This window comes from Salmo salar, chromosome 03 (genome assembly GCF_965601325.2).
Source record: "Salmo salar chromosome 03, fSalSal1, whole genome shotgun sequence".
Classification (NCBI taxonomy): domain Eukaryota; kingdom Metazoa; phylum Chordata; class Actinopteri; order Salmoniformes; family Salmonidae; genus Salmo; species Salmo salar.
The window spans coordinates 30,140,431-30,153,370 of NC_138293.1; the positions used below are offsets into that span (position 1 = coordinate 30,140,431).

Below are 12,940 nucleotides of genomic sequence, written 5' to 3' on the forward strand. Positions count from 1 at the left end.
GAAAAACAAAATTAAAAATAATTAATGCAGGTGCAAAAATAAGTGAACGCCAAGTTGCATTGTAGGTAAGCAGAATCAGGTGGATAAATAATTCTGTACCAAATGAACCAATCAAAGGAGAGATCTTTAGGAAAGCGTTTGGGCGGGACTCTGATAAATAGAGATAAGAAACCTGGTCAGTTTGGTATTACCCATCCAAAGCGCACCCTGCCGAGAGGAAAGGAAATCTCAGAGGACATCAGGACGAGGGTCGTGAGAGCACAGTCTGGGGAAGGCTATAAAATAATCTCAAAAAGATTTAAGCTCCATCAGTCCAAATCATTTACAAATGGAGAGCATTTAAAATGGCTGCAACTCTGCCTAGAAGCAAACGCCCTTCCAAAAAATCGCAAAAGCCACAAGAACAATATAAATCAGATAAAAGTCATCCCAAACATAACATCTAGAGATTTGCAGACCTCCCTTGCTGCATCTCAGGTAACTGTGCATGCTGTAACAAGAAGAACACTGAATCGAAATGCCAGTCATGGGAGGGTTGCTAGGGAGAAGCCTCTGCAGAAGCCTCTGCAGAGACCACCTGGACAAATCTGAAGCTTTCTGGAAGTCCATTCCCTGGATCGATGAGTCCAAAATTGACCTTTTTGGTCACAATCAATACCGCTATGTTTGGCGAAAACCCAACACTGCCTACCACCCAAAGAACCTTATCCCAACAGTCAAGCACGGTGGTGGGAAAGCCAAGATCTGGCGCTGCTTTTCCTCCTCTGGACCTGGACGACTCCGTATCATTAAGGAAACCCTACATTCTGATGTATACCAGGAGATTCTTAAACAGAACGTCAGGCCATCAGTCAAGGAGCTAAAGCTGGGCCGAAAATGGGTCGTCCAACAAGACAGCAACCCAAAGCATTCATGCAAATCTACCAAAGAATGGCTCAGGAGAAAGAAGATTAGTTTTTGGATTGGCCAAGTCAAAATCCTGACCTAAATCCAATCGAGATGCTGTGGCAGGACCTGAAGCGGGCAGTTCATGCCAGACACTACTCAAACCTCACTCAATTGGCTGTAAGATGTTCTGTAAGGAGGAGTGGGAAACAATCCCTCAAAACAGATGTCAGGGACTGATTACTGGCTACAGGAGACGTTTACTCCAAGTTATCGCTGCTAATGGAGGTGCCACAAGCTATCGACTGAAGGGGTTCACACATTTTTGCACACATCAAATCTGTGTTTCTGTTAAATAAACCACTTTTGTTAAATAAACAATGAAAATATATCCTTTTTTTGTTTCTGGAATGTCTTTATTACAAATTGGGGTTTAGATAAGGATTTTATATCTTTATTTTAATATATTTATAGCAAAATAATGACCAGCCCTGTAGGGTTCACATACTTTCAAGCAGCACTGTATGTAGAAAAATAATCACAATCATGTATTCAATTGTGTTTGTTACAGCATGTAAGTTAACATATGTACAAATACACCACCGACATACATGTACAAGGTAAAACAAACAAAATCTTACCAAATACTTACTTATTACAAATAATCTTCTTATGCCATTAAATATTCTCATTTGATTTTCGTGATTCTTTTCTATATGGGGCACACTAAAATATAGAGTATATTACTAGACATATCAAGTTTGACACAAAACATTCACCAGAGAAAGAAGTGGAAACGAAAATACAGTGAATTGGAGAAAAATAACAAAGGAGGCCCCTTTTCACCCAGATTCAATTGGACATGGAGAGTCAATGACGTCCATTTTGCTGACACAGTTTTGGAGTGAAAAGATGGCTCTCTGGGCGAGGGAGCAGGAGAGTTAGGGAGCAGTGTGAGAGATTGGGTTACCCCAGACTGTCCCCACGGATCCCCCGGCCAAATGGATCTGGATCTCACGCTTGGGCGCACATATTGAATGCCATAAGAGGTCTCCCAGGTCCCCTTCAGTGAGAGGAATGCTCAGCCTAAACCCTGGTCAGTTTTCACAAAATCATTTTTCTTCCACAAAAGAAGAAGAAACGACAGTAAGGAGATGCTAAGGGAGCACAAAGAAGCAAAGAAAGAGTTCCATGCTGATGTTTGGTGTTTCTGTTTTTTTGCAGAGCCAAAACAGTGCTTTATCATTGATAGACAACCATTTTCAGGTCTTGCGTTAGAATTTCAAGCAGATTTAAGTCAAAACTGTAACTCGGCCACAGTGAACATTCACTGTGTTCTTGGTAAGCAAGAAGGAACCTTGCAGATAATTGAATGTTTGGGGTACAGAGATGAGGTAGTCCTTCAAAAATGATGTTAAACTCTATTATTGTAACGACCGTCGTAGGAAGTGGACCAAAATGCAGCGGGTACGTGAATGCTCATATTTATTTTATTACAAACACCACACAAAAACAACAAAACGAAAAAACTAACGACAGCTAACAGCTCTGCAGGCTAAACATAGCAGTGCACGAATACAACTTCCCACAAATGTACAGGTGAAAACAGGCTACCTAAGTATGACTCTCAATCAGCAACAACGATGTACAGCTGTTCCTGATTGAGAGCCATACCAGGCCAACACAAAGAAATACACAACATAGATAGAACCTAGAATACGACACATAGAACATAACCCAAAACCCCCGGAATACTCTAACCAAACACCCCTCTACATAAACACACACCCCGAACCACATAAAAGAAATACCCCCCTGCCATGTCCTGACCAAACTACAATAACAAATGACCCCCCTACTGGTCAGAACGTGACAATTATTGGACACAGAGTCCATGCAATTTATTATGTGACTTGTTAAGCAAATTTTAGTCATGAACTCATTTAGGCTTGCCATAACAAAGGGGTTGAATACTTTTCAGCTTTTCATTTTTAATTCAGGCTGTAAAAAAAGGGGTGTGAATATTTTCTAGAGGCACAGTATATGTGTGCAGCCATATTATGGAGGATCAGCCCAGTAAAGCAATCTCTATAGAGGCCGTGCAGGCCATATGGTCCAGCACTTGCTGTCAGAGACGACTGGGATCTGTGTAATTATATTGCTTTTAAATGAGCCCCTGAGAGTGCCCTTGCCAAAGCGCCCACAAAGTCTCACTCTTGGGCAGGAGACAGAAAAACACATTTTTGTATTCATTTGTGTGTTTGTGTGTGTGTGAGAGAGTGTATGTACGTAAGTGTACATGTGCGTTTGTGTTTTTCATTGCTGAGTCTGGCGGGCAAAAGGGAGGCCGCAGTGGTTCCGATGATACGCCTCACAAGTGAATTTAATTAAATCATAAATATGAGCTGGAGGCCGCCACCCAATTTAACGTAATAGATGATGTGGGCCAGTCCATCTCTGGCAATGCAAAGTTCTGGACCCGTTTAGAATGCCCTTGAAGCTTATTAAAAGTGGCTGGCATGAGAAGACGCAAGCAAAGTTGTTTAATGGCTGCCCAGCTTGCATTCTGCTTGACAGCCAGAGGAAGGCCCAAAAAATTGTCCAAGACTCCAGCCACACAAGCCATAGACGGTTCTCTCTGCTACCGCATGGCAAGCGGTACCAGTGCACCAAGTCTGCAACCAACAGGACTCTAAACAGCTTCTATCCTCAAGCCATAAGACAACTAAACAAGACTGCTAAATAGCTCATCAAATTTCTACCTGCTGCTGATACTGTGTATTTTCTATCCCGTTGCCTTGTCACTTTAAACCTACCTATATATACTGTACATAGCTACCTCAATTACCTCATACCCCTGCACATCTACTCTTTACTGGTACTCCTTATATATAGCCATGTTATTGTTATTCGTTATTCAGTGTTCATTTCTCGTGTCACTATTTCTATTTCTATTTTTTTTTCTTTCTTTAACTCGTAAGCATTTCACTGTTAGTCTATGTCTGGTGTAACACTGGTGAGAAGATCTATTCCATTCCATTTCTGAATTTGGAATATGGTGGGATTCCATTTCAATTGGGAAAGATTGTCAGTCAGAAAAGCACAATGAAGAGGAGTCAAAACAAAAGGCAGATAAAACCTCCACATTAGGTAGTACAAACCAGATACCTGATCAGCATATCAATATAAGTGTTCATTAGGTTACGGTGAAGGAGAATCCAGTGAAGTAATTGTCCTTGACACGTGCACAGATGAAGTGACATTATTTCGCCATCGTGATCAATAGTCTTGTCTGGACAAGATTGTTTTTGTGACCAGTCAACCATCCTACAGACAGACCAGAGGGAGGTGCTATGGGTTTATATATTTTCTTGTATTGATATTTAAAAACAGCAAGCAGGAGAAACAGTATATACGATGTACAAATTAATATTCCCAAGCGCTGACTCCTTTAATCTATATATTTCAAATCTTAATTTGGTTTGAAAAAAAGTGGCATTGATCATCTTATTGAAAACATAAAAAGTATTTCAGAATCCCACCCAAAGTACTATCAACATCTTTGTAAAATGTATACTTTTTGATGACAGACACATGTCCCTGGTCATAACAGTTATTTTCGACTTTCTGTTTTTCATCTCATTGTTATGAGGAATCATCTGTTAAGACAGACAGATGTTACTATATGGGGCTTTGTCCCATTCAGTGCAGACATCCTTTCCTTCCAGTGGTCCCCTGGAGAGCTGCAGGCTCCCTAATAGGCCTGGTGCGAGGGTGTGTGGAATGGGACCGCACAGGGTGATGGGTAATGGAGTCATTAATAACACAGACCTCCCTTAAGATCCTCAGATGTTCGTTAGGCAGAAGCCCCAATGGAACCAGGGGAAAGGCAGGTAACTTAGTGGTTAGTGCGTTGGGCCAATAACTGAAAGGTTGCTGGATCGAAATCCCTGAGCTGACAAGGTAAAAATCTGTCGTTCTGCCCCTGAACAAGGCACTGTTTCCCAGTAGGCTGTCATTGTAAATAAGAATTTGTTCTTTACTGACTTGCCTAGTTAAACGAAGGTCAAATTTAAAAAGGATGCAATTTGATTTAAGACCAAAAATCCCAAGTAAGGTTTTGAAGATGATCATGTTCATGCTGTCAAGGGCCCATCTTGCTACTTAATCAGATGAATTGACCCCCCCCCCCCCCCCCCCCCACACACACACACACACACGTGAGCACAAACAAACACACATACACAAACACACACATGCACACTCATGCAAGCACAAATGCGCACATACACACAAACACACAAACACATGAACACACAAATGAAGGGCCATAGGAGCCGTTGTCTCATACATTTTTAATATTTTATCACATGTGCAACACAAAAATGAGGTCTGCCAAATACAGAACTCCATATTTGTACAATAACATTTGAATAACATCAGAGAAGAGAACTGTCCTTTTGCTGCAGCAGGAGATGGTGGTTAATTTCCTGTAAACTGAGTATGAACAATTCTCAATCAAAAGGTCAAAACATTAAAGTTTCATACAAAAGTGCATCTCAGGTTCAATGAATGCAAAAACATTTACATACAGATGTGGGATCTTAATTTAATCACCTTGTTGTTGCAGGAAATGTCCTGCATAGCAGGAAATGAAATATTGTAATGTACTCAAGGTTTAAAAAGGCTTCTAAAGTTTGTCTTGATTTGACTTGATTTTGAATTTATTTTTCCTAACCAAAAAATGTATCAACTGCTACAAAAATGTTGATTAATTATAATCCACACAATAATTCACATTTCCTGTTGCTGCAGAATTATTTTCCTGCTGTAAAACTGGTCAAATTAAGATCCTACATCTGTAACAGAATGATTTATATTGGTGTATAATAACGCCACAATGGCTTCCAGCTTGAGCAGAGAGCAGAGCAATGGGATACCGCAGGAAACGAGGAAGGAAGGGGATAAGTTGGGAACTCTTCAGGAGAGCCCAGGACATAAGTTTCATAAGCACATCCCTACAGAGAGACTTAATACATGTATAGTCTCCACAACGACCCCAAATCAAAATGGATGTATTCCCCATTGCAACAAAAATCTAAAATACAAAGAGCTAACAAAAACGAGAAGAAAAGAATTCCAGTAATCTCCAGGCTTGAACGAGCAGTAAACATTAATAACAGAATTGTACAGGTTTAAATCAGTGGGCTGGAGATTCTCTAGGAGACACAGGGGGGTTCACGATGCCTCTGTTCCCGTGCCAACCAGAGTAGCTAGCTGGCCTTTCCAAATATGTGTCACTGCTTTTGCATATATCAGAACCCTATCCTGTTTTTCCTTCTTTTTTTCTCTTCCTCTCATTCGAACTTGCGCAGGCAGGAGGACCAGATTAAATGCACCATTCAGTCGTCAGCTGGTCTTCTAGAAGGACAGCCATGTTGGAATGAGACCCGTGATGTCACAATGTCAGGTTCTGCTGGTGATCAAGCACCCTGCTACCCGCTTCGGTAACGAGTGACCAGGTCAGGATAGTGTCCACATACAGGAAATGGGCACTGATGAAAAGGGTCCTGACTGACCATACCACAACTTCCTGTTCCCTACATAATAATACCCCACATTGGCACCCTGTTTCGCCAACACATTGTTGATGAATTCCACCTCTTCTGACTGACGGTGGCATTGTCTTTTTTTTTCTAGTTCTTTTTTTGGGGACAAACGGATCAGAACTGTACAATGGCAAATACTGTATAAGACTGCAATATAGCTGAAGTTATTAAGCAACACATGAACAATTTCTATTTACAAAGATAGTTGGCCAGTTTTGTTGAAATAACAACCAGTCAAAGACCAGAGCTTTTCTGTCCTTTTTTCACCCCTCTGTGTTTCATCCCTCCTTTTTCTTTTTGTGTGTGTGACATGATCCTTCCCGGTGTGAACTGAATCCAAAGTTCAGTGCAATAAAGCCAGTGGGATATTGCACTGAAGGTGGCTGGAGGACCGACCGGGTCAGACATGAATCTCCTCCTCGCCGTATGGTTCTCCTCTCCTCCTCAGGTCCACTGATAATCTGCCTGGTTAACTGCTGTGCTGAGTCAACATGTGGTTCTGAAATGGAGGAATAACCGAGAGAGAAAGAAAGGAATGAAATTACTGAATCAACATCAAATTCAATTTTATTTTATTCAACATTTTCTCCATTTAGCAAGTTTGAATTCGAACGCTTCATAACCTAAAATGAATAATTGATTTTCATCAACATTAAGACTTTAATGCTGTAGAATTCACCATTGCTTTTCAGAGGGTTAGTGGCTGACGTAGTGTTGTGAGTGGTGAATGTCATGTTGTGGGTTTATGTGGCGTTCGCATTACCCAAATCCAATCGAAACCGAGCAGCAGTCAAATTGTTATATGGATCAATATGTCCTGGGATTAAATATGGTTAAGTCCTCCACTGGCACAGCGACACGTCACTGCCGAACTGACAACGTCTCCCTCCCTCCAACATCTCAATCCCCAACCAACAATACCAACATCAGACCAATGGCTGTGGCCATGGAAACAACAGTTACCATGTAATACCCGTGAGGGAATATATGAATCACCATATTAATGGACATGTTTACATAATGTGTACTGGAAGTGTAACTACCGTAGAATAACAACAGGTCAACTACACTTGGGATTCAGATGCAGCAATTAGAGATATGTCATATACTACAGAAAAATAAGTACAGGATTTCTGAGGATGTTTGAATATCTTCACACACGCACGCACGCACACACCGGTGTGGTGTGAGAGAGTGGTTGTAGCGGGGACAGCTGTGCCAGCTAGGTTTTTTTTTTAAAGGGAGGGAGTGTATGTGTGGACCAGGGGGGGTGTAACTGGTGTCCCTGGTGGGCTGAATCCAGGTCATCTTTTGAAGTGACTGCTAATCCCTTTAATGCAAACCACATGCCCCACTTGCTGCACCCTGTTAAAAACAAGGCCTTGGACTCTCTACACTGGCACGGACAAGACACACCTGTCACACACAATCATCAGCTCGCATGCACGCATTGACACCGATTATACACACAAAGAACACTGACATTCAAACACACCCACACACACACATACACAAACGCTTACTGTGGGTAAGATTGAATTATTTTTGAATAAACAACATGGAAAGAGCCTGAGCCATGAAAGGTTGTGACTCCTTCAGCCTGAGCCATGAAAGGTTGTGACTCCTTCAGCCTGAGCCATGAAGGTGAGTTTAGCAATGTACTGACTACAGTCACCTTCAGTCTTATCAACATAGCAGCATCCCTCAGGCAGGCTAGGCTTCGTCCATTACTTCCCTTCACCCCTCCCTCTTTACCCTTTCAAGTGCCTCCATACAAAGCATTTAAACACCTCGACACCTTTCCTTTCAGCCGGAGCGATTACTTTCCGACAGGTGGGATAATAAGCTGTTTGACAGGGGGCAGGAGGGAGTGTGACCCCTGGAAGGGTTAGCCTCGGCTCGCCTGGGCCCCCATATGGGCCCCAGTCTGGGCCCCTGCACTCCCTTTTAAAGAGCCGGCCCCGGTCTTTCCTCTGTTTCCCTCTCCTCTCTCTCTCTTCCCTCTCTTCTCTCTGTGAAATAAAGCTCCTTTAAGTGAGTCTGGGAGGAGACTCCCAACGGGACGACCACCCCTCCCTCTCCCCTCATACCCCAGTGAAGACATCCGTGGCGTTGCTGGGGAGGGACAGGAGCACGGCAACCCTATTAATGAATGCGGCCCATTACCCGTCAGCCTGGCTCCTCGGCGACTCACAGAAGCCCCTGCAGTACGTGACTTCAAATGGCAGGATATTGACATGGAACGAGCAAAGCGGTTGGGAGAGGGTGTGTGTGTATTTTTTTTCGTCTGTGTGTATGTGATGTGTGCCTGTGTGTGTAAGAGAAAGAGTGCGCCTGTGTGTATGTATGTATGTGTATGTGTGTCTGGACCCCAAAGGAATGTAGCTCCTTGGATATAATGTAGGGCTCGTAACAGCTATTAGAGGGGAAAAGACCCCCCCCCTGGGGAGTACCCCCCGCCCATCCCCGTCTCAGCTCTGTCTGACACACACTGCATTCTACCTTTTCCTTAAACATGCCAGGAGTTTTTCTCACTGAGGGCTTTTTCAAGGACGGTGCTAAACGACTTCAGTTGCAGTGGCAGCCATGCAGGCTGGAGGGAAATAGAAAGAAAAGAAAGAAAGAGAGAAAAAAAGGTAAAAAGAAAATAATACCTTTACCTCTGTGGATATTGAACTCCACAGAGTGGAAGAGAGACACTGTTCTGTATATCAGTGGAGACCACAGGGGGAGAGAGAGAGAGAGAGAGAGAGAGAGAGAGAGAGACAAAAGAACAACTGTCTTTGCATTTCCACTCCATAATTTTTTTAAATTCTTGAAGTAGTTTCTGGCTAATGTGTGCAACCCTTCACTAAGTTTAACTCAGCCAAATATGCACTACAGCTCAAAAGTTTGGGGTCACTTAGACATTATTTGTCAATTAAAATAACATCAAATTGATCAGAATTACAGTGTAGACATTGTTAATGTTGTAAATGACTATTGTAGCTGGAAACAGCTGATTTTTTTATGGAATATCTACAAAGGCGTACAGAGGCCCATTATCAGCAACCATCACTCCTGTGTTCCAATGGCACGTTGTGTTAGCTAATCCAAGTTTATCATTTTAAAAGGCTATTTGATCGTTAGAAAACCCTTTTGAAATTATGTTAGCACAGTTGAAAACTGTTGTCCTGATTAAAGAAGCAATACAACTGTTCTTCTTTAGACTAGTTGAGTATCTGGAGAATCAGCATTTGTGGGTTCGATTACAGGCTCAAAATGGCCAGAAACAAAGTACTTTCTTCTGAAACTCGTCAGTCTATTCTTGTTCTGAGAAATGAAGGCTATTCCATGCGAGAAATTGCCAAGAAACTGAAGATCTTGTACAACGATGTGTACTACTCCCTTCACAGAACAGCTCAAACTGGCTCTAACCCAAATAGAAAGAGGAGTGTGAGGCCCTGGTGCACAACTGAGCAAGAGGACAAGTACATTTGAGTGTCTAGTTTGAGAAACAGACTGGCAGCTTCATTAAATAGTACCCGCAAAACACCAGTCTCAACGTCAACAGTGAAGAGGTGACTCCGGGATGCTGGCCTTCTAGGCAGAGTTGCAAAGAAAAAGCCACAGACTGGCCAATAAAAATAAAAGATTAAGATGGGCAAAAGAACACAGACACTGGACAGAGGAACTCTGCCTAGAAGGCCAGCATCCCGGAGTCACTTCTTCACTGTTGATGTTGAGACTGGTGTTTTGCGGGTACTATTTAATGAAGCTGCCAGTTGAGGACTTGTAAGGCGTCCACTTCTCAAACTAGACACTCTAATGTAATTGTTTTGTCACAAACTGAAATTAGGAAACCAGAAAATGGCAGAGCTAACAGATTGACTGACCCAATCCCCGAAACTCCTTACTCCACATCTCCTTGTTACCCCCATCTCCTTTCTCCCCAACCCCCAATCTCCCCCAATCACCCAACTTTCTTACCCCCATTCTCCCCTCTCTCTTACCCCCCATCGTCCTTCTTCCCAACCACTCACTGGGCTCCACCATAAGGCTGTATTGCAGGCCCCAGTTACCAGCAGAGCTAAGGTAAAAACCCTTAGTAGTCAATTCTCCATTAAATAAAATTTTACTCTGATCAATAATGTGCACCCGCCTCTCTCCCTAGTGAATACTGTGTCTGAGAAGCCTCTTCTTCTTCCTCTCTCTCCTTGATCGACTGGCTCTCTGCCACTGTTAACCCTCCATCCGCCTTCTTTCATCTGATTACATCATATCCCTGCAACGCCCTTGGGGGCAGAGGAAGGAGAGGGGGGAGAATGCCCAGCAGGGGACCTGTGTACCCATGCAAACAGGTGCAACATGTCTTAGGAATTTAACAGAGAGAAGAAGAGGGAGTGAGAGCGAGAGAAAGAGTGCGAGAGGGAGAGAGGGAAAGTGCATGCAGGCTGGGGAGTTGATTTATTAACTAATCATTCTTTATGTCGTTTCCCATTCCTCTGGTCTCCATTGATAGCACCGGTCTGGGCTCCAGTACGGCAAGGCAACAGAGGTGTGCCTGTTACATCAGCTCTGCAGAGGAAAAGGCCAAACGGATCAGCGGCCATTTTGAACCTCTCATCTACTCCTACACATTTAATCTACAAACTACCCAAAACAGACAGTCAAGAGTGATGAAATATTTATGAAATATATCAAAACGTTTGGCTAGTAGCACAAAGTTAGTTGATAATGCATATAGGCAAAACTCTAGCAGGACTAAGAAATCACCTGACACTGTCATTCTTTCTGGTTGTAGCCTGTCTTATATTATCCAGAGTTGTGCGTTTATAGAGTGTTCAGAAAGCTGATAGAGTGAACAATAATGAGTCTCTAAGATTGGGTCTTGGGGGACCCTTGAATCCCGGGGAAAGTCGAGGAGATATTATATTATACAAGTGTGAGGCGAGGCAACTCAGAGCACTTAGACCAGGCCAGGTGAAAAACATCAGATCTATTAGGCCTCAAAGAGCCACACTTCAAATGTTAAACATTTGTTCTCACGTTTTATGAGCACCAATTCACAACACTAATCAGGTTTCCATCCAACCTTTTTATGCGAGTAAAGTATGTTGGATAAAAATGTTACAACAGGCCTGATGGAAACAGAACATTTGTCGGTAAACTTTCCAAATGTGGACATAACAAAATACGCTAGACAAGATGGGATCTTTTTGTGTTGGTAAAATGAATTATGCAAGAAATGGTGGTGGAAACGCCATTGGACAGTATGTGGATAGAATATATAGTATATCTGAAGAATACATGGATAGAATAGCAATAGTTGAATAGGATGACCTTGACTAGAATACAGTATATACATATGAAATACGTAAAACAGTATGTAAACATTATTAAAGTGACCAGTGTTTCATCCTAGACATCCACCATTTTGCTATTGTCATACATCCCACAGCCCTAGTAGCGGCAAGGCCTCCCCATGTCTAGTCAGCAGCAGCTAGCCTCCCCATGTTTAGTCAGTAGTGGCTAGCCTCCCCATGTTTAGTCAGTAGTGGCTAGCCTCCCCATGTTTAGTCAGTAGTGGCTAGCCTCCCCATATCTAGTCAGTAGCAGCTAGCCTCCCCATGTTTAGTCAGTTGTGGCTAGCCCTCCCCATGTCTAAGCAGTAGCAGCTAGCCTCCCCATGTCTAGTCAGTAGCAGCTAGCCTCCCCATGTTTAGTCAGTAGTGGCTAGCCCTCCCCATGTGTAAGCAGTAGCAGCTAGCCTCCCCATGTCTAGTCAGTAGCAGCTAGCCCTCCCCATGTCAAGTCAGTAGCAGCTAGCCTCCACATGTCTAGTCAGTAGTGGCTAGCCTCCCCATGTCTAGTCAGTCGCAGCTAGCCTCCCCATATCTAGTCAGTAGCAGCTAGCCTCCCCATGTCTAGTCAGTAGCAGCTAGCCTCCCCATGTCTAGTCAGTAGCAGCTAGCCTCCCCATGTCTAGTCAGTAGCAGCTAGCCTCCCCATGTCTAGTCAGTAGTGGCTAGCCTCCCCATGTCTAGTCAGTAGCAGCTAGCCTCCCCATGTCTAGTCAGTAGCAGCTAGCCTCCCCATGTCTAGTCAGTAGCAGCTAGCCTCCCCATGTCTAGTCAGTAGTGGCTAGCCTCCCCATGTTTAGTCAGTAGCGGCTAGCCTCCCCATGTCTAGTCAGTAGCAGCTAGCCTCCCCATGTCTAGTCAGTAGCGGCTAGCTTCCCCATGTCTAATCAGTAGCAGCTAGCCTCCCCATGTTTAGTCAGTAGTGGCAAGCCCTCCCCATGTCTAGTCAGTAGTGGCTAGACCTCCCCATGTCTAGTCAGTAGTGGCTAGCCCTCCCAATGTCTAAGCAGTAGCAGCTAGCCCTCCCCATGTCTAGTCAGTAGCAGCTAGCCTCCCCATGTCTAGTCAGTTGTGGCTAGCCCTCCCCATGTCTAGTCAGTAGTG

The 12,940-nt window shown here is 43.4% G+C and overlaps 1 protein-coding gene across 5 annotated transcripts in view; it reads right to left on the minus strand.

Annotated features, from left to right (window-relative positions):
- Positions 1-5,221: 5,221 nt before the first annotated feature.
- The window catches only part of LOC106599680 (zinc finger protein 521), a 147,838-nt gene continuing 140,119 nt past the window's right edge, over positions 5,222-12,940 (minus strand). For all 5 annotated transcript variants that reach the window (XM_014190973.3, XM_014190971.3, XM_014190967.3 and 2 more), the window contains one exon: positions 5,222-6,993. In XM_014190973.3, coding sequence (XP_014046448.1) covers positions 6,964-6,993 — 30 coding nt within the window. In that variant the 3' untranslated portion in view covers positions 5,222-6,963. The remainder of the gene's footprint in view (positions 6,994-12,940) is intronic.